At 41.2% G+C, this 20869-nt stretch overlaps 1 protein-coding gene and 1 long non-coding RNA gene across 5 annotated transcripts in view; one reads left to right on the plus strand and one right to left on the minus strand.

The window, feature by feature from the left end:
- The window catches only part of RNMT (RNA guanine-7 methyltransferase), a 38091-nt gene extending 28522 nt beyond the window's left edge, over positions 1 to 9569 (plus strand). For 2 of the 4 annotated variants that reach the window (XM_055239437.2, XM_055239427.2), the window contains one exon: positions 4968 to 9569. In XM_055239437.2, the coding sequence (XP_055095412.1) occupies positions 4968 to 5005 (38 nt within the window). In that variant the 3' untranslated portion in view covers positions 5006 to 9569. The remainder of the gene's footprint in view (positions 1 to 4967) is intronic. The other 2 variants (XM_055239418.2, XM_055239412.2) reach the window with 1 other exon arrangement.
- A 9188-nt stretch (positions 9570 to 18757) lies between these two features.
- LOC129460974 (uncharacterized) lies at positions 18758 to 19376 on the minus strand. Its single transcript, XR_008650340.2, has 2 exons — positions 19233 to 19376; positions 18758 to 18928 (listed from the first exon to the last, which is right to left on the minus strand). It is a non-coding gene; the product is annotated as an uncharacterized lncRNA (long non-coding RNA).
- Positions 19377 to 20869: the final 1493 nt, after the last annotated feature.

Raw genomic sequence — 20869 nt, forward strand, 5'->3', positions numbered from 1 at the left:
CTGTGCTTCTTCAGCAGTGGGTGTTGAGGAAGTCAGGTCGCAGAGCCTCATTGTTACTGTAGGAATCCCCTTACATGGTGGTTGATGATGTTGAGGCACAAGTGGTCATTAAGGACAATCCATTTGATAAACATTATTGATTTACATGAAGTTCTGTGAAAGGTAAAGTAAAATAAAGATGTTAAATCTCTACCTTCTAGAAGTCTACACTGTAATGGAAGGAACAGGCATAAATAAACATACTACTAGGCAAACTTTTAAGTGCTAATGATACTGTAGTGGGGAACAAAGGTGAGAGAGCTTAATGAAAACTAATGACATCTGGGATGTAGTAGTAATATTGATATTACTGAGTGTTGAACATGTGCAGGTGCATGTGATGTTTTTAATCCTTATAATAACTCACATGTAACTCATTTAATCCTCACAATGACTTTATGAGTAGAGTATTATATCTCCTTTCACAGATGAGAAAAACTAAAAACTTAGCTAAGATCACAGAGCTAACCTGTGGTTAGCTTACCTAAGTGATCTGTCATTTTAACTCTGGTTTCATGGAAGCCTGGCAAAAGGAAAATCTAGTAAGACTTCCTGAGTTGGATATAGAAGAGGAAAGGAGTCAAGCAAGACCAGTATTTTGAGGCTATTTGTCTCTGAACATTGGTACTATTACTAGAAATCGGACTGGAGGATGTTATACGCGTACGATCATGCTTGACACACTGGTGAGCATGTGCATAAACTATGAATTTTATTACCTTTTCCCTGCAATGGAGACTGGTTGCCTGTCTTAGACATCCTGCTGGTCCCAAAGTAGAGTGTAAATTTTGATCACGAGTCGTCATGATGGTGGTACTGGCTGTGGCTTAGAACTGTATTTTTATATTATTAAGTGTGGACTTTAGTCATCATGTACAAATGAAAAATTAGATGGCCCCAGACAATTGGAAGAGATGGGCTGGACATGTGAAGAGAGCAGTGGCCAAATTGCACCTCGGGTGTGGCACCCCAGGATTGTTTGGCTGTTTGATGAATTGCTCTGTTCTAAGCTAGAGGGCTTCGTGGGTTGAGCGTATTTTGCATGCCATCACGAGTCTAAAAGGCCCAGGCTACATTTTAGACTTCTACTGGTGTGATCATTAAGCTATCACCAGAACCGCTGCTCCTCTAGAAGATGGCTTTAAATGAGAAAGGAGAGAATTGCAATTGATTTCTGGAAGTGGAAGTGGTTCACGATTTGATTTTTTTTAAATCCCAATGGAAATGCCTGCATAGAAGGCATTTTATACAGTAAGTGGGACTTTTTAGGAGTTTCAAGTTAGAAAGAAAGTTACTATTATGTATTGAAAATCAGACTCTAGCATGTTAGTGGTTTCAAGTGACCCTAAATGAGGACAGGACAGGACTGATGGGTTGTTTGCAATTGGTATGGGCGTGTGGGGGGTGGGATTTGGCAGGGCTGGACTGCACAAAGGTCACACAAAGTGGGGGACAGCATGAATGATACTGGCCAGCTGTAAGTGCTGACATGCTGTGCACGCTGATGTGCTGCAAGTGCTGGGGACTGCTTTGTCTCCTTACCTTCTGGCAAGAACCGCAGAATTGATGAACACCCTGCCTGTTTTCTGTCCAATCACTGTGCTACTAGCCACATTTCATTTCAACTAAAAGAAATTGAAAACCAGTAAATAAGGAGCAGATAGTAGCATGACCAAAGTAATATTTTGGAAAAACTGCTATGGTATTCCTGTACAAGTTGGGTTGGAAGAGCAAGAAGCTGGAGTCTTGGGAGGCCATCAGGCGGTTAGCTGTGTTCATCTACCCTCCCTTCAAAAGAAGTCATTTCAAGGAGTGAGGCCTCCAGCTTAGGTGGACTTGATCTTGACTCACTGTTGAGTATCTTAGCACATGCCCCGAACATCCTTGTGATGTTTTCAGGATTTGTCACCTTTTCAGGTATTTTCTTGCCCTAAAATCTATTGGTATTTTATTAGAAGATATACAGGCATATCTTGGAGATACTGCAAGTTCAGTTCTAGACCACCACAATAAAGCAAGTCACTCAGATTTTTTGGTCTCCCAGTGCATATAAAAGTTATGTTTACACTGTACTGTAGTCTGTTAAGTGTGCAGTAGTGTTGTGTGTAAAAACAATGTACATACTTTAATTTAAAAATACTTCATTGGTAAAAAAATGCTGATGATCATCTGAACCTTCGGTGAATCTGAATCTTTTCTGCTGATGAAGGGTCTTTCCTCCATGACGGAAATACTCTCGATGGATGGTGGTTGCTGAAGATTGGTGTGGCTGTGGCAGTTAAGACAATGAAGTTTGCCTCATTGATTGACCATTCTTTCACAAAAGATTTCTCTGTAGCATGCAGTGCTGTTTGATAGCGTTTTACCCACTGTAGAACTTATTTCTAAATTGGAGTCACTCCTCTGAAACCCTACTGGTGCTTTATCAACTAAGTTTTTGTAATATTAATATTTGAAATCCTCCTCATTTCAACAGTGTTCCCAATGTGTTTATCAGAAGTAGATTCTATCTCAAGCTCATCCGTAAGAAGCAGCTCCTCATTTGTTCAAGTTTGATCATGAGATTGCAGCAATTCAGTCACATCTGCAGGCTCCACTTCTAATTCTAGTTTTCCTGTTGTTGCCATCCCGTCTGCAGCTGCTTCCTCCACTGATGTGTTGAACCCCTTGAAGTCATGCATGAGGGTTGGAATCCAGTTCTTCTAAACTTGTGTTCATGTTGATATTTTGACCTCATCCCATGAAGGATGAACATTCTTAATGATACCTAGAATGTGGAATCCTTTCCATCAAGTTTTTAATTTACTTCATCCAGATCCATCAGAGGAATCACTATGGCAGCTATAGCCTTACAAAATGTATTTCTTAAATAATATGACTTAAAAATGAAAAGTACCCCTTGATCCATGGGCTGCAGAATGGATGTTGTATTAGCAGCCATGAAAATAACATTAATCTCCTTGTACATCTTCATCAGACCTCCTGGGTGACCAGGTACATTGCCAGTGAGCAGTAATATTTTGAAAAGAATTTTATTTTTCTGAGCAGTAGGTCTCAACAGTGGGCTTAAAATACTCAGTAAACCATAATGTGAACAGATATGCTGTCATCTAGGCTTTGTTCCATTTATAGAGCATGAGCAGAGCAGATTTTACGTAATTCTTAAGGGCCTCGGGATTTTTGGAAGGATAAATGAGCATTGGCTTCACCTTAAAGTCACTAGCAGCATTAGTGCCTAACAGGAGAGTCGCCCTGTCTTTTGAAGCTTTGAAACCAGGTATTGACTTCTCTCTAGCTATGAAAGTCCTAGATGGCGTCTTCTAATAGAAGACTGTCTCGTCTTCATTGAAGATCTTATTTAGTGTAGCCACCTTCATCAATGATCTTAGTTAGGTCTTCTGCATAACTTGATGCAGCTTCTACATCAGCACTTGCTGCATCATCTTGCACTTTTACATTATGAAGGTGGCTGCTTTCCTTAAACCTCCTGAACCAACTTCTAGTTTCAGACTTTGCTTGTGCAGTTTCCTCAACTCTCTCATCCTTCATAGAATTGAAGAGAGTTAGGGCCTCTGAAACAGGCTTTGGATAAAGGGAATGTTGTGGCTGGTTGATCTTTGCAGACCACTCAGACTTTTTCTGAAAATCAGCACTAAGGCTGTTTGCTTTCTTATTCCAGTGTGTTCATTGGAGTAGACTTTTATTTTAAGAACTTTTCCTTTGCATTCGTAACGGCTGATTTCAAGCCTAGCTTTTTGCCTATTTTAGCTTTTTACATGCCTTCTTCACTAAGCTTAATCATTTCTAGCTTCTGATTTAAAGTAAGAGATGTGCAAGTCTTCCTTTCACTTGAACATGTGGAGACCATTATAGGATTATTAACTGGCCTTATTTCAATATTGTTGTATCTCCAGGAACAGATAGGCCAAGGAGAGGGAGGGAGAGAGATGAGGGAACAGCTAATTAGTGGAGCAGTCAGAGCACACATGACATTTGTGAGTTCTCCATCTTATAAAGGCACCTCTATAAAGTTTGTGGCACCCCAAAACAATTACAGTAATAACAGCAAAGATCACTGATTACAGATCATCATGACAAATAATAATGGAAAAGTTTGAAATAATGCAAGAATTACCATAATGTGACATAAAAACCCGAAGCGAGCATGTGCTGTTGGAAAAATGGTGCCAGTAGACTTGCTTGATGTGGTGTTGCCACAGACCTACAATTTGTAAAAAACACCAATTTGTAAAGCTTAATAAAGCTAGGTATGCCTTTAATAGGTTTCAACTTGATTCAGAACAAGGAATCCTAAATTCATTTAGCTGTCTTTGAGTCAAAGCAGGAAACCTTATTTCAGGGAGAGAGCTCTTGGGGCCAATACATGCAAAATAGAAATAATATATCTTAAGTATTAATTGTCATAGAGCTTTTGGCTTACTTTCTTCACAAGGCCCTACAACACAATAATTGGATAATTGGGTGAATTGTTAACATGTCATGTTATGTATGTTCCTTTAATTCTAGTTTTCTAAAATATCTTTAATATTTTTAATTCTAGTTTTGTTATACTTTTTATTTGAAATTTAATTTTATTATAATTTTAATTTGTTATACTTTTAATTTAGTTATACTTTTATGTTTCTTACCTTAAACTGATTTTTAGAGCTGTTGAACTGGTTTTCCCATGGGCTGCAATGTCACTGAGTATTATAGTAAGTAGATAATTGTTTTAAAGTAAACAAATACCATCCCATGTCTGCCTAAAAATGATTCAAATAATAGAGGAACTCTTAGAATTAACGGGGATTTTCCTCTTCAGAAGCTGCTTGAGAGCCTAAGAATTTTCACCAAATTATGAACAAGACAGATTGTTTTACTTATTGTAATCATATGAGAAACTAAACTCTTATTTATTTCCTCTTTAGGTATTTACTTGGTGTTTGCCTTTGAGAAACAGCAGTGAGCACATAGGCAGGAGTCCCAGAGGGGCTGTGTTCTGTCCTGCACAAATTTGAACAACTCATCTCGATATATTTGATATTTCTCTGTTTGTTGATTTTAATTCTAAATGTGCAGGATGCTGCCAGAAACTCCAGTGTAGAAATTCAACATTTGCTGTCTGTGACAGATGAACTTTCGCATGTGTATATAAGAATGAGTTGGGACCTCTGTCTTTAAAAATCTATTTTTAGGTAATGTTCTAAGGTTTCCATTTGCCTCTATGATTTTAGCTCATAAAAATATAATATGACTTGTTAAAGCAACTAAACTCTTTCCACAGTGCTCAGATTTGTCCTGTGTGTGTTTACGGTATCCAATTTATTGCAGTTGTAGAATTGGTCAGAGAGCGTTTTCATAGTATGCTCATTTCTATGGTTTTGTTATATAGCATTTTTCAACATTTAATGGTCTGTACAGTTCAATGTAAGTGTTCAATATGTATTGTTAAGTTATAAATTTAAAACTCAATTTCAGATGCTCATAAAAGTTACTTAGCTAAAATTTTAGCAATTTATTGCATTTTGAAATAATCATTAACATGCTGCAATTCAGGAGCTGGTTAGAACATCTTAAGTGGCAGCATAGAATTTTGGAATTTTGGGGCTTTCTTTTGAGAAATTGCTACCATAGCAATTAATATTTCCAGTTATCAAGATTGTGATTAGACACATTTACCTTTCTTCATTGAACAAATGGTGCCATAGTTATTTTTCTCAAAATTTAGTGAAAATCCCTCCCATGTAAACATGTTGCACATTTTTTCCAAATTTATACACGGAACTGCAATAGGAATATTCTCACCATCTGATGCCATGTACCCACTTCAGAAATAAGCAATACCTGTTCCTCTGTTACAACCTCAGCACTTTGCACCATAGGAGCCATTGTTAAAATTGTCACTTGTGTAATTGACTGCTTTTCCAAAACTGGTACTTATGTGAACTGTTGTCCTTACTTTACACCACCATTTGGAAAACTTGCCAGTTTTTAGATGTAGATGTAGTGAAGAACTTCAAGAATGAAGCAGAGCAATTGAGTATTCTTTTTTAAATTATTAAGCCATGATTTACAAAAACATTACTTTCTGTATTAATTCACAATACTTGTTTTAAAAACATAGTGTCTTCGTTAGTGTACATCTGTTAACTGTTCATGGTGTAAGAGTTGCAAACTTTTTAGCAAGAAAATATGGGTTTCCTCATTTCAGTTCCTTCTGCAGCCTGTGAATCTCCACAAAGTGTTACCAGTTTACAAAAATAAGTCTTTTTGCCTTAAGTCATTTGGGAAATAAGTAATACTGCATCTGACTCTGGTGGCTGTCATTAGCTAGGAAAGGTTTGTAAATGATGCCAGTGAGGTAGGGAAAGGAAGTCTTCCTGTCACATATGCAGGTTCGTTTTCATTCTAGGGCAGTGCCAGGAAGTATATTGATAGCTTTGTAGGTACAGGGAAAGCATCATCATTATTTCCTCTGTTCACATTTACTGGTCTTAATTAACAGGTAATAATAATGCATGTACTTTTAGCCTGAAACCTCTTCCACGCCATGGGTAATTTGGGGGAGAGAAGAATCCTCCAAACGATGGAGTAGCCAGTGGTAATACAAAGCAGGGAGAACAGAAAGGTAAAGTTCCTAAGTAAGGCCTTCAGTGAACAGAAAGGAGCAGAGAGCAAGATTAGATCTGAGAAGATGCTCTGGGGACCGAGCCCACTGTTGTTGGTGTCGGGGAGGCGTACTGGAGCCACACCTGCAGGCACTGTGTTCAGGCACCACCTTCCTCCTTGAGCTTTGCCTGTCTCTTGCCTTACCAGTTCTTCCTCCACCACCCCGCACCCCCCTCCCCCCGCCCCAAGCCCCTGTGTCTCCATGTTACAATTAAGTTTCTGGACATTGACTTACGAACTGTTAGGAAGAGGACTAGAAAAGGCATGCCTATCCTCTCCGATCACCAAGGTGGAAGGGAGCTAGTAGGACTCTTCCTCGATACACCTTGCGTCTAAATGTTCGCTATTCTATTCAGGACTTATGGTAACTATTAGGGGGGCATGGCTTTCCACCGTCGGGCCAGGAAGAGCACCTGTTGCCGCAAGCTCAGTGAAGTGGGGCACTCCCAGACCTGCCATGCAGTTTATCCTCTGAGAATGGAATTAGAAATGAAGACCTAACCAGCTATTGGTGGGAATGACGGAACTGGGGATTGCAACGATTGATCTGGGAACATGGCTGGATTGTGATTTAACCAAGAATGCTGATGTTGAATTCTTTGGGCCTAGAATATACTTGAGAAAGCACTAGTGGCTTGTGTTCAGGGAGAGGAGCTGGCAGTTTTTAACCACTTCTGAGGGAGCCGTGTTCTAACCTGCGGAAAGTATTGCAATTCTGTGAGAGTGACTCTCTGCAGAGTCACTGCACCATCAGGCTTGGCCCTGCTGTGCCTTCAGTACCCAGCCAGGCTCTCTGGGTCCAGGGTGACTCTCCAAAGAAATTGGCCTTCAGCTGGAGAAAACATTGGGTGGAGACTCTCACTTATGTTGATGCATTCTTGAAATGACTGAAAGGTAGATTGCCAGCACAGTGAGTTTCCCAGCCTGCTCCCCCATCCACACTTGGAAATTGAGGGAGCGTGACGGCTGTCTGACTTCACATGTTAATAGAGGATCAGAGCAGAGTTGGGAGTATACTGGTCAGCATCACAGAAAAGAAGACAAAGTTGCCCAGCCATGAGATGGCCAGGTATCCAGTTTTGTTAACTCTCTTGGGAATTTCTTTTTCAGCCTGTTTTTTAGCTTAGTGCCATTATGTCATTTTGATTTGTATTCAAGTACTCTTCAAGAGTCTTTGTGATGAAGGTGTGGCTACTTGTATAGGTCTGCCTGCAGGGTGAAAATGCCAGTGTGAATATTCTAGCTACCGAACATTGTTTTTTGTTGAAAAACTGACTTTCTGTTGTCTACCTCAGGCCTTGTGCATTTGGGTTATCTCGAGCCAGTCACCACAGAGGGTCTCTAGGGTCTGCAAAATAGAGGCCAAATCCAGGGACCAGGCCCCAATAATAGAAGTTGTACCAAAATGCCTGTGGTACTTGATGGCCTGTTGGTCAAATAGGAAGTACAAGTGTGTGATGTTAGAACCTCCCTAGTTGCTGCTATATCAAACACTGCACACTTGACAAGTGTTTTCATTCCCCACCCTCTGACAGAACGACATTCCTAATTCTTTGAAGGCAACCAGTGCGAAGGCTACTACACTTGTGTAATGATATTTAGCAGATACATACAGGACTGGATCCCAGGGCACTGTCAGTTCTTCCCTCCCTCTTGTGCTTCTCAGTTTGTCCCCTGCTCCCATGTAGGCCTAAAGTCACCCCACTCCTTAGTGCCTGTGCCTCACCATGGTATTGAGGAAGCACAGGACACCCAAGGGTACTCTCCACAGTTTGGCTGTGGAGACTTGAGCAAGCCCTAAAATACGCTGCTCCCTGGACTTCTCCTGGGTTGTGCTTTTTTGGGGGCAGCATACCTTGGACAAAGCTGAGCTGACAGCTAATGTTTATTAGCCTCCTACCTAAGTCAGTCACTTTGCTAAATTCTTCACCTGTGGTAACTCATTTTGATATAACATCTCAGCACCATTATTCCCATTTTAATGATGAGGAAACTGAGTCATAGAGAATACAGACTTGCCCAAAGGACAGCCAGGATTTTCATACCCCCTCCTCAAGTCGGGCCTGCCCTCCAAGTGCTTGTTATATACCTCCACGGGTGTCAGCCCAGATGACTCCTCACCCATCCACCACCTGCAGCTTGAGATGTTAACTATTAGAGCTCCATCCTTCTGGTTCAAAACGTTGATACTTACTTAGATGTTCCCTGGGAGGAGTGTTTGTTTCTGAGTAAGGGGCTTTGTTGAAAGAGGGGGTTAGAGAGAGCAAGACAGCACTTGAGTGCACTGGCAGGAAGCAGAGATAAGACTTGAATTTCAGTTTGGTAGACCTCCTCCTTTAGCAGCCCAACCTGTAGCAAATCTAGTTTAGCCTGCATGACAGGGAGAAGGGTTCTCTTCCCACCCTCACCATTTGCAAGTGGCAGGAGCTGAGAATGCCAGTACGAGAGTGTAGCCAAAGTGAGAGGCTGAGAGAGGAGACATTTTTTTCAGTTTTGAGTCGAGTATCCAGACAGAGGCAAATCATTTTGTTTAACTTTTTATTAAAGTGTAACTATAGAAACACATCAATGATTTTTCACAAATGGAGCACATGCATACAATCGGCACCCCAGAAGCCCCCTGTCAGATTCCCTTCCAGTTAACTACCTCTCCAAGGGAAACCACTATCCTGAGTTCTAAGAGCATAGATTAGTTCTGTCTGGTTTGGGGAGATATATAAATGGAATTATGCATTCTTTGTATCAGGTTTCTTTTCACCAATATTTGTGAGATTTTTGTTGCATGTATTTGTACATGGTTTTTCATTCTCATGGTTGTATAATATTCCATTGTGTGAATAAACCACATACTATTTATCTGACAGCTGTTTGGTTCATTTATCATTTGGAAACTAGTACTGATCCAGATATTCCAGTACATGGATTTTGGTGCGCATAGGTACATACTTCTGCTTAGGAATGTGCTACAATTTGAATGTTTGTCCTTCTAGATCTTATGTTGAAATTTGATACCCAGTGTTGGAGGTAGGGCCTAATGGGAGGTGTTTGGGTCATGGGGGCGGGTCCCTGATGGATAGATTAATGCCTTACTCTGGTGGGAGTGTGAGTTCTTGCTCAGTTAGTTCCCAAGGACAAGTTAATTGTTGTTGCTGATTAACAACAATGACGCCTGGTTGTTGAAAAGAGCCTGGCACCTCCCCCAGTTTTGCTTTCTCTCACCATGTGATCTCTACACACCAGCTCTCCTTTGCCTTCCACCATGAGTGGAGGCAGCCTGAGGCCCTCATCAGAAGCAAATGTTGCAGGATCTCACCGGGCCTTTGTCTTCTATGCCTACATGTCCGCTGCTCGGTTACTCTCTACTGCTCCTTTGCCTTTGCTCTGTCACCCTGTTACCTGCAAGTGTTGGGAGATGTGTAGGGAAGATGTACACTCCAGAACCAGGAAGTGGAAACAGAGGAATACCAGAACATTGAAGATGAGTACAATAATGCTTGGAGAAATCTAAAAGAGTTGGGGATGGGGCCAGGAAGAGCATCTCTCACCAAGAGACCAGACCATCAAGAAAACCGGCACACCCTGAGCAGATCTTTGGAAGGAGGGTGTTGAGAGTGGACAGAGGGAAAATACAGACACTGGGCTCAAGGGGAAGGAAGCTGGGAACCCTGCCCAGGGCAGGTGAGCACTAGGATTTGTTCCTGGTCCCCAGTGGCTCCTGGGTAAGGAGTGAGTTAGATAGACGAGTGACCCACTCTCACCATGGACCTCCGGAATCCTAACTGCAAGAAACCCCACAACCCCTATGGACATTTAAGCTGACAGGGAGAGTTGTTTGGAGCAGTGGCAGGGAAAGGACTCCAGCCTTTGCAGAACCGAGAGGGTTTGGCATGGGAATGGCTACAGCGGAGTGCAACTAAGGACACCCATCCCCTAGGGCTCACCACACTCCTTGTAGGTTCTTTAGTTTTTGTACATAGAGGTGTTTGTAACAGTCTCTGAGGATTTTTTGTATTTCTGTGGGGTCAGTGGTGACTTTGGCTTTGTCAGCTGTCACACCTGGACAGAGCAGGGTGGTCTTGCCCTTGGGACAAGGCCAGTCTACCTGAGTGCCCCTGCTCCTCTAATCTGCTGGCCTCTCTGGGATCCCTGCCTGGCCATGCCCATTTGCAGCGCAGCCACAGATGCCCAACCAGGGTGCTCCCCAGTGGCAGCGAACATAGCTCCTTTACAGGCAGACCATACCTAACTGCTAGAGAGTTCCAGCAGACTGGCCCCTACCAGTGGGCACACACATACCCACAGCCTCCTCCCACCACAACCTCCCTGCACCATTTGCCAGCACCCACGGGTGGTCTCACTATCCTGCTCCCACCAGTACCCGACCTCTGCTGACACACGCACACCCCACTGTGCCGCCACTTACACCACAGTCAAACCCTCAAGGGCATCAAAGAAGATAAATGCAGGCCAGGCATGGTGGCTTACACCTATAATCCCAGCACTTTGGGAGGCCAAGGTGGGTGGATCACAAGATCAGGAGTTCGAAACCAGCCTGACCAACATGGTGAAACCCTGTCTCTACTAAAACCACAAAACTTAGCTGGGCATGGTGATGCATGCCTGTAATCCTAGCTACTCAGGAGGCTGAGGCAGGAGAATCTCTTGAACCTGGGAGGTGGAGGTTGCAGTGAGCTGAGATCACACCACTGCACTCCAGCCTGGGCAACAGAGCAAGACTCCGTCTCAAAAAAAAAGATAAAAGCAAAAAACCCTATAAAAAAAAACAAACAGCAATTTCAAAAGATTAAAGGAACATCAGCACACACAGGTGAGAAAGAACCAGCGCAAGAATTCTGGCAACTCAAAAAGCCAGATTGTCTCCCTACTTCCAAACAACCACACTAGTAACCCAGCAATGCTTCTTAACCAGGCTTAAATGGCTGAAGTGACAGCTACAGAATTCAGAATTTAGATAGGAACAAAAATCATTGGGATTCAAGAGAAAGTCAAAACCCAATCCAAGGAATTGAAGGAATCCAATAAAACAATATGAGAGCTGAAAGACAAAATAACCGTTTTAAGAAAGAACCAAACAGATCTGCTAGAGCTGAAAAACTCACTGCAAGAATTTCATAATATGATCAGATTTATTAATAGCAGAATAGATAAACTGAGGAAGGAATCTCAGAGCTTGAAGACCAGTCGTTTGAAACTTAGACAAAAATGGGGAACAAAGAATAAAAAAGAATGAACAAAACCTCTGAGAAATATGGGATTATATTAAAAGACCTGTGACTCAAACCTATGGCTCATTGGCATCCCTGAAAGAGATAAGAGAGTAAGCAAGTAACTTGGAAAGCATATTTGAGGATCTCGTCTATGGAAATTTCCCCAGTCTCACTAGTGAGGTCAACATTCAAATTTAGGAAATGCAGAGAACCCCTGCAAGGTACTACAAGACAACCATCCCCAAGACACATAGTCATCAGATTCTCCAATGTCAAGATGAAAAAATATTAAAGGCAACTAGAGAGAAGGGGCAGGTCACCTACAAAAGAAACTCCATCCAACTAACAATGGGCCTTTCAGCAGAAACCCTACAAGTCAGAAGAGATTGGGGCCTTATATTTAGCATTCTCAAAGACAAGAAATTCCAACCAAGAATTTCATATCCAGCCAAACTAAGCTTCATAAGTGAAGGAAGATTATTTTCAGACAAACAAATGTTAAGAAAATTCATTATCACCAGACCTGCCTTACAAGAGGTCCTTAAAAGAGTACTAAATATGGAAATAAAATATTGTTAAGATCCACCACATAAACACACTTAAGTACATAGCCCATTGACACTATAAAGCAACCACACAAGTCTGCATAACAACCAGCTACCGGCATGATGACAGGATCAAATCTGCACATATCAATATTAACCTTGAACATAAGCGGGCTAAACACCCCACTTAAAAGACGCAGAGTGTCAAATTGGATAAAGAAGCAAGACCCAATTGTATGCTGTCTTCAAGAGATCCACCTCATATGCAATGACACCCATAGGCTCAAAGTAAAGGGATGGAGAAAAATGTATGAAGCAAATTAAAAAAGAACAGGGGTTGCTATTCTAATTTCAGACAAAACAGACTTTAAACCAACAAACACAGAGAGACCAGGGCATTACACAATGATTAAGGGTTCACATCAACAAGAAGAGTTAACTATCTTAAATATGCACCTACCACTGGAACAACCAGATTCATAAAACAAGTTCTTAGAGACCTTCAAAGAGACTTAGATAACCACACAATAAAAGTGGGAGACTTCAACACCACACTAACAGTATTAAACAGATCTTTGAGGTTGAAAACCAACAAAGATATTCCAAGACCTGAACTCAACACTTGAGCAAATGGACCTAATAGACAACTACAGAACACACAACAACAGAATATACATTCTTCTCATTTGAACATGGCACCTACTCTGAAATTGACTATACATTGGCCATAAAACAATTCTCAGAAAGAAAAAAAATATGAGAGCAAAAACGTATCAATTACACTCTGAGGCCATGGTGCAATATAAATAGAAATCAATATTAAGAAAATCACCCAAAACTATACAATTACATGGAAATTAACCTGTTCCTGAACGACTTTTGGGGCAACTATGAAATTAAGGCAGAAATCAAGAAATTATTTGAAATGAATGAAAAAACAAAGATATAATGTAGCAGAATCTGGGACACAGCAAAGAGTGTTAAGAGGAAAGTTTACAGTGCTAAACACCCATATTAAAAAGTTAGGAAGATCTCAACAGCCTCGCAGCATACCTAGAGGACCTAAAGAAACAAGGCCAAACCAACCCCAAAGCTAGCAAAAGACAAGAAATAACCAAAATCAGAGCTGAACCAAATGAAACTGAGATGTGAAAAACCATACAAGAGATCAATGCAACCAGAAGTTGGTTCCCTGAAAGAATAAATAAGACTGATAGACTGCCAGCTAGACTAATAAAGAAAAAGAGAAGATCCAAATAAACACATAGATGACGAAGAGGACATTACCACTGACCCCACAGAAATACAAAAAATCCTCAGAGACTGTTGCAAACACCTCTATGTATAAAAACTAAAAAACCTACAAGAAATGGATAAATTCCTGGAAACACACAACCCTTCAAAATTGAACCAGGAAGAAACTGAAACCCTGAACAGATCAATAACAAGTTACAAAATTGAATCAGTAATAAAAAGCCTGCCAACCAGAGTCCAGGGCCAGGTGGATTCATAGATGTATTCAACCAGACAGATAAAGAAGGGCTGAGTGGCGGTGGCTCACACCTGTAATCCAGCACTTCGGGAGGCTGAGGCAGGCGGATCACAAGGCCAGGAGATCGAGACCATCCTAACACAGTGAAACCCCGTCTCTACTAAAAATACAAAAAATTAGCTGGGCGTGGTGGCAGGCACATACAAAAAATTAGCCAGCATGGTGGCAGGCACCTGTGGTCCCAGCTACTCAGGAGGCTGAGGCAGGAGAATGGTGTGAACCCGGGAGGCAGAGCTTACAGTGAGCCGAGATCACACCACTGCACTCCAGCCTAGGCGACAGAGCGAGACTCCATCTCAAAAAAAAAGAAAAAAAAGGCTGGGCGCGGTGGCTCACGCTTGTAATCCCAGCACTTTGAGGGCCGAGGTGGGCGGATCATGAGGTCAGGAGATTGAGACAATGGTGAAACCCCGTCCCTACTAAAAATACAAAAAAAAAAAAAAAAAAAAAAAAAGAAGGGCTGGTACCATTACTACTGAAGCTATTCCATGAAAAATTGAGGAGGAGGGACTCCTCTCTAATTCATTCTATGAGGCTAGAATCATTCCAGTACCAAAGCCTGGCAGAGACACAACAACAACAAAAACTTTAGGCCAATATCCTTGATGACTATAGATGCAAAAATCCCCAACAAAATACTAGCAAACCAAATCCAGCAGCACATCAAAAAGCTAATCCACCACAAAAATGGAGGCTTTATCCCTGGGATGCGAAGTTGGTTCAACAAACACAAATCAATAAATGTGATTTATCACATAAACAGAAATAAAAACAAAAATCTTATGATCATCTCAATAGGTGCAGAAGAGGCTTTCAATAAAATTCATGATACCTTCATGTTAAAAACCCTCAACAGACTAGGAACTGAAGGAGCATACCTCAAAGTAATAGAGCCATCTATGACAGACCCACAGCCAACATCACACTGAACAGGGAAAAGCTGGAAGCATTCCCCTTGTGAACCAGAACAAGACAAGGATGTCCACTCTCACTACCCTTATTCAACATAGTACTGGAAGTCCTAGCCAGAGAAATAAGGCAAGAGAAAGTAATAAAAGGGATCCAAATATAAAAGGAAGTCAAACTATCTGTTTTCAGATGATGTGATTTTATACCTAAAAAAGCCCATAGTCTTTGCCCAAAAGTTGCTTGATCTGATAAGCAACTTCAGCAAAGTTTTAGGTTACAAAGCCAATGTACAAAAATTAGTAGCATTTCTATGCACCAACAACATCCACACTGAGAGCTAAATCAGTAACATAACCCCATTCACAATAGCTACAAAAAATTAAACTACTCAGGAAATACAGCTAACCAGGAAGGTGAAAGATAGCTACAATGAGAAGTACAAACCACTGCTGAAAGAAATCAGAGACAACACAGATGGAAAAACATTCCTTGCTCATGGATAGGAAAAATCAACTGTTAAAATGGCCATACGGCCCAAAGCAATTTACAGGTTCAGTGCTATTCCTATCAAATGACCAATGACATTTTTTACAGAATTAGAAAAAAAAGTATTCTAAAATTCATATGGAACCAAAAAAGCCTGAATAGCCAAGGCAATCATAAAGAGAACAAAGCTAGAGACATCACATTACCCAACTTTATACTAGAAGGCTACAGTGACCAAAACACCATGGTGCTGGTACAAAAACAGACACATAGAGCAATAGAACAAAATAGAGGACCCAGAAGAAAAGTTGCACATCTACAACTACCTGATCTTCAACAAATTTAACAAAAACAAGCAATTTGGACAGGACTCCCTATTCAATAAATAGTGCTGGGATAACTGGCTAGCCATATGCAGAAGATTGAAACTGGACCACTTCCTCACACCATATGCAAAAATCCACTCAAGATGGATTAAAGACTTCAATGTGAAACCCAAACCTACAAAAACCCTAGAAGAAAACCTGGGAAATACCATTTTGGAGATAGGCCCTGGCAAAGATTTGATGATGAAGATGCCAAAAGCAATTACAACAAAAACAAAAACTGACAAATGGTAACTACACAAAAAACTTTCTGCACAGTGAATGAAACTATCAACAGAGTGAACAGACAACCTACAGAATGGGAGAAAATATTTGCAAAATATGCACCCAACAAAAGTCTATTATCCAGAGCCTATAAGGAACTTACACAAATTTACAAGCAAAAACCAAACAACCCCATTAAAAAATGGGCAAAAGACATGAACAGACAATTCTTGAAAGAAGACATACAAGAAGCCAGCAAACATGAAAAAATGGTCATCGTTACCAGTTATCAGAGAAATGCAAATCAAAACCGCAATGATATATCATTTTCACACTAGTCAGAACGACTTTTGTTAAAAAGTTAAAAAAGAAAAAAAGATGTTATGAGGCTGCAGATTAAAAGGGGCACTTATACACTGTTGGTGGGAATATAAATCAGTCCAGCCACTGTGGAAACCAGTTTTGAGATCTCTCAACTACCATTTGACCTAGCAATCCCATTACTGGATATATGCCCAAAGAAATATAAATTGTTTTACCATAAAAACACATGCATGCACATGTGTATCATAACACTATCCATAATAGCAAAGACTTGGAATAACCTAAATGCCCATCAGTGGTGGACTGGATAAGAAAAATGTAGTACATATACACGATGGACTACTATGCAGTTATAACAAAGAATGAAATCACATTCTTTGCAGCAACATGAATAGAGGTGGAGGCCATTATCTTAAGCAAATTAACACAGGAACAGAAAATATGTTCTCACTTCTAAGCGGGAGTTAAACATTGAATACACATGAATACAAAGAAAGGAATAGTACATACCAAGACCTACTTTAAGGTTGGGAGTGGGAGGAGGCTCAAAAAACCTACCTATAAGGGAAGTCCAATTCTGGCTCCCCTCTCTTGCAAGAGAGAGAGCTTTTCTTTTTCTTTCACCTACTGAACCTCCACTCTTAAATCAACAAACAAACAAACCTACCTATCAGGTACTATGCTTATTACCTAGTTCACAAAATAATCTGTACACCAACCCCATGACATGGAATTTACCCATATAACCTGTACATGTATGCCCTGAACCTAAAATAAAAGTTGGAAAAAAAAAATGAGCGAACGTTGGTGCCATGCATCTTGTACAGACTGCAGAACCATGAGCCAAATAAACCTCTTTTCTTTACAAATTACCTAGCCTGAGATATTCTTTTATAGCAACATTAGATAGATTAAGAATGGAATTGCAGGGTCATAGTACATACATCATGTTCATTTTTAATGAATACTGCCAAACAACTTTCCAAAGTTCCAGTTGTCCAACATCTTCAGCAAACTTAGTAGTGTCAGACCTTCATGTTATTCTGGTAGGCGTGTAGTGGTACCTTATGGCATTAGTTTTCATTTCACTGATTATTCATGAGGTTGTGCTCTTTTCAGGTGATTATTGGTTTTTGTCCTGGTGTGAAATAGCTGTTCAAACTCTTGCTCACTTTAGGAGGCTAAGGGTTGCTTGTCTTTTTTATACTGACATGTTAATTTTTTAAAATATATTTTTGTGTTCTGTATACAGTTCCTTTGTTGAATATACTGTGTTGTGAGAATATGTTTGATGAAAAAAGCTCTTAATTTTAAGGTAGTACATTTACTGATGTTCTTTATGGTGAGCATATTTTGCTTAAATGTTTGTCTGCTCCAAGGTCATGAAATGTTCTGTATTTTCTTCTTTTTTTTTCATTTTTTTTATTATTACTATTTTTAGACAGTGTCTCGCTCTGTCACCCAGGCTGGAGTGCAGTGGCATGATCTTGGCTCACTGCAACCTCCACTTCCCAGGTTCAAGCGATTCTCCTGCCTCAGCCTCCTGAGTAACTGGGACTACAGGCTCATGCCACGCCTGGTAATTTTTTGTATTTTTAGTAGAGATGGGGTTTCCCTGTGTTAGCCAGGATGGTCTCCATCTCCTGACCTTGTGATCCGCCCACCTTGGCCTCCCAAAATGCTGGGATTACAGGCATGACCACCGTGCCCAGCCCTCTATGTTTTCTTCTAAACTCTTGTTTTAAATATTTAAATATGAAATCTTACTGAATTGATTTTTGTTAATAGTGTGAGGTAGGGTTTAAGCTAAAAGTTTTTCCTTATGAATTTCCAGTTGGCCCAGCATCATTTTTTTTCTCCAAGCAACATCAGAACAGACCACCACCATTTTTTGAGAAAAATCATCCCTTCCTTGCTATAACAGTTTTACCTTTGTCATGTGTAAGGTGATCATATATGTGTGGGTATATTTCTGGACTCCATTGTGTTCACTGGTCAGCTTGTTTCTTCTTACACCAGTAGCATACTATCTTAATTATTATGTTTTTATCATCAATCTTGATAGTATATTGTGTAAGGCCTCCGTATCTGTTTCTTGGTTCTTTGCATTTCCTTCATGATTTTAGAATCAGCTTGTAGACAGGGCAATCTTGATATGCATTTGCTGCCACCCACCAAACGCATCATTCAACTGCCTCTGCAGTTTTTACCAGACAACTAAGAGTAATTTATTCCTCTTTTCACCCTAAATGTAACCACTTAAATGAGGCATTCTAAGCTTCCTAACAACACATGAACAAGCAGGACTGAAGCAGCCTCTTGAGGCACAAATCCATAGGTACCTAGGAAATTTAGCCATACTTTCTTTATAAGGCCATTCTTGCATGGCTATAAAAAATACTCAAGACTGGGTAATTGATAAAGAACAGAGTTTTAATTGGCTCACAGTTCTTCAAGCTGTACGGTAAGCATGGCAATGGTGTCTTCTTGGCTTCTCAGGAAGCCTCAGGGAACTTTAAATCATGGTAGAGGGTGAAGTGGGAGCAGGCACATCACATAGCGACAGCAGGAGCAAATGAGAAAGAGCTGGTGAAGGGAGAAGTGACCTGCATTTTAAAACAATTGCATCTCATGTGAAATCAGAGGGAGAGCTCACTTATCACCCAGGGGATGACCCAAACCAGTAATGAAGAATCAGCCTCCATAATCTAAACACCTCCCACCAGGCTTCATCTCCAGCATTGGGGATTACAACTCAACGTGAGATTAGGGCAGGAACAAATATCCAAATTATGTCATTCTGCACCTGACCTCTCCCAAATATCATGTCCTTCTCACATTGCAAAATAAAATTATGCCTTCCCAATAGTCCCCCAAAGTCTTAACTTACTGCAGCATTAACCGAAAAGTCCAAAGTTCAACGTCTCATCTTGCAGAAAGCAAGTTCCTTCCAACAGTGAGCCTGTAAAATAAAAAACAAGCTATTTACAATGGGGGTATAGGCATTGGATAAACATTCCTGTTCTAAAAGGGAAGATCTGGCCAAAAGAAATGGGGCTACAAGCCCCACACAAGTCTGAAACCAAGCAGGGCAGTCATTAAATCACAAAGCTCCAAAGTCATCTCCTTTGACTCCATATCCTACATCCAGGGCACACTGGTGCAAGAGGTGGGCTCCTGTATTAGTCTGTTTCTTACACTGCTATAAACATACTACCTAAGACTGGGTAATTTATAAACAAAAGAGCTTTAATTGACTCACAGTTCTGCATGGCTGGAGAGACCTGTGGAAATTTACAATCACGGCAGAAGGTGAAGGGAAAGCAAGGTATACCTTACCTAGTGGCAAGAGAGACAGCATAAGGGGGAACTGCCAAACACTTTTAAGCCATCAGATCTGGTGAGAACTCACTCACTATGGTGAGAACTCACTCACTATGATGAGAACAGCAGCGGGGAAACTACCCCCATGATCCAGTCACCTCCCACCAGGTCCCTCCCTGGACAGGTTGGGATTACAATTCAAGATGAGGTTTGGGTGGGGACACAGACCAAACCATATAAGTTCCACAGGCCTTGGACAGCCCTGTAAATGTGGCTTTGCAGGGTGCAATCCTCCCAGCTGCTTTCACAGGCAGGAGTTGAGTGCCTGTGACTTTCCCAGGCACAGAGTGCAAATTGCTGGTGGATCTATGATTCTTGGGTCTGGAGGGTGGTGGCCCCCTTCTGACAGCTCCATTAGGCAGTACCCAGTGGAATCTCAGTGTGGGGACTCTAATCCCACATTTTCCCTTGTCACTGCCCTAGTAGAGGTTCTCTGTGATAGTTCTGCCTTTGCAGCAGGCTTCTGCCCGGACACCTAGGCTTTTTGATACATCCTCTGAAATCTAGGTGGAGGCTGCCAAGCCTCATTCACTCTCACATTCTGTGCACCCGCAGGCTTAACACCACATGAAAGCCATAAAGGCTTATGGCTTGCATTCTCCAAAGTGGCAACCTGAACTGGCCCCTTTAAGCCCTTGCTGGAGCTGCAGTTGCCTGGATGCAGGCAGCAGTGTCCTGAGATTTCACAGTACAGCAATGACCTGGCCCTGGCCCATGAAACCATTCAGCCCTCCTAGGCCTCAGGGTTTGTGATGGGAGGAGGGGGCTGCTGCCAAGGTCTCTGAAATGCCATTAAGGCCTTTTCCTTATTTTCTTGGCTATTAGCACTTTACTCCCTTTTAGTAATGCAAATTTCTCTAGCAAGTGGTTGCTCCACAGTCTGCTTGAATTCCTCTCTCACAGAAATTCCTCTCTGTCTCTGAGAAATTCCTTCCAACGGATACCCTAAATCATCATTTTGAAGTTCAAACTTCCACAGATCCTTAAGGCATGAATGCAATGCAGGCAGGTTCTTTGCTAAGGCCTAACATGCACGACCTTTTCTCCAGTTCCCAATAAATTTCCCATTTCCATATGAGACCTTGTCAGCCTGGAGTTCACTGTTCATATCACTATCAGCATTTTGATCACAACCATTTTACC

This window comes from Symphalangus syndactylus, chromosome 1 (genome assembly GCF_028878055.3).
Source record: "Symphalangus syndactylus isolate Jambi chromosome 1, NHGRI_mSymSyn1-v2.1_pri, whole genome shotgun sequence".
NCBI classification, from domain to species: domain Eukaryota; kingdom Metazoa; phylum Chordata; class Mammalia; order Primates; family Hylobatidae; genus Symphalangus; species Symphalangus syndactylus.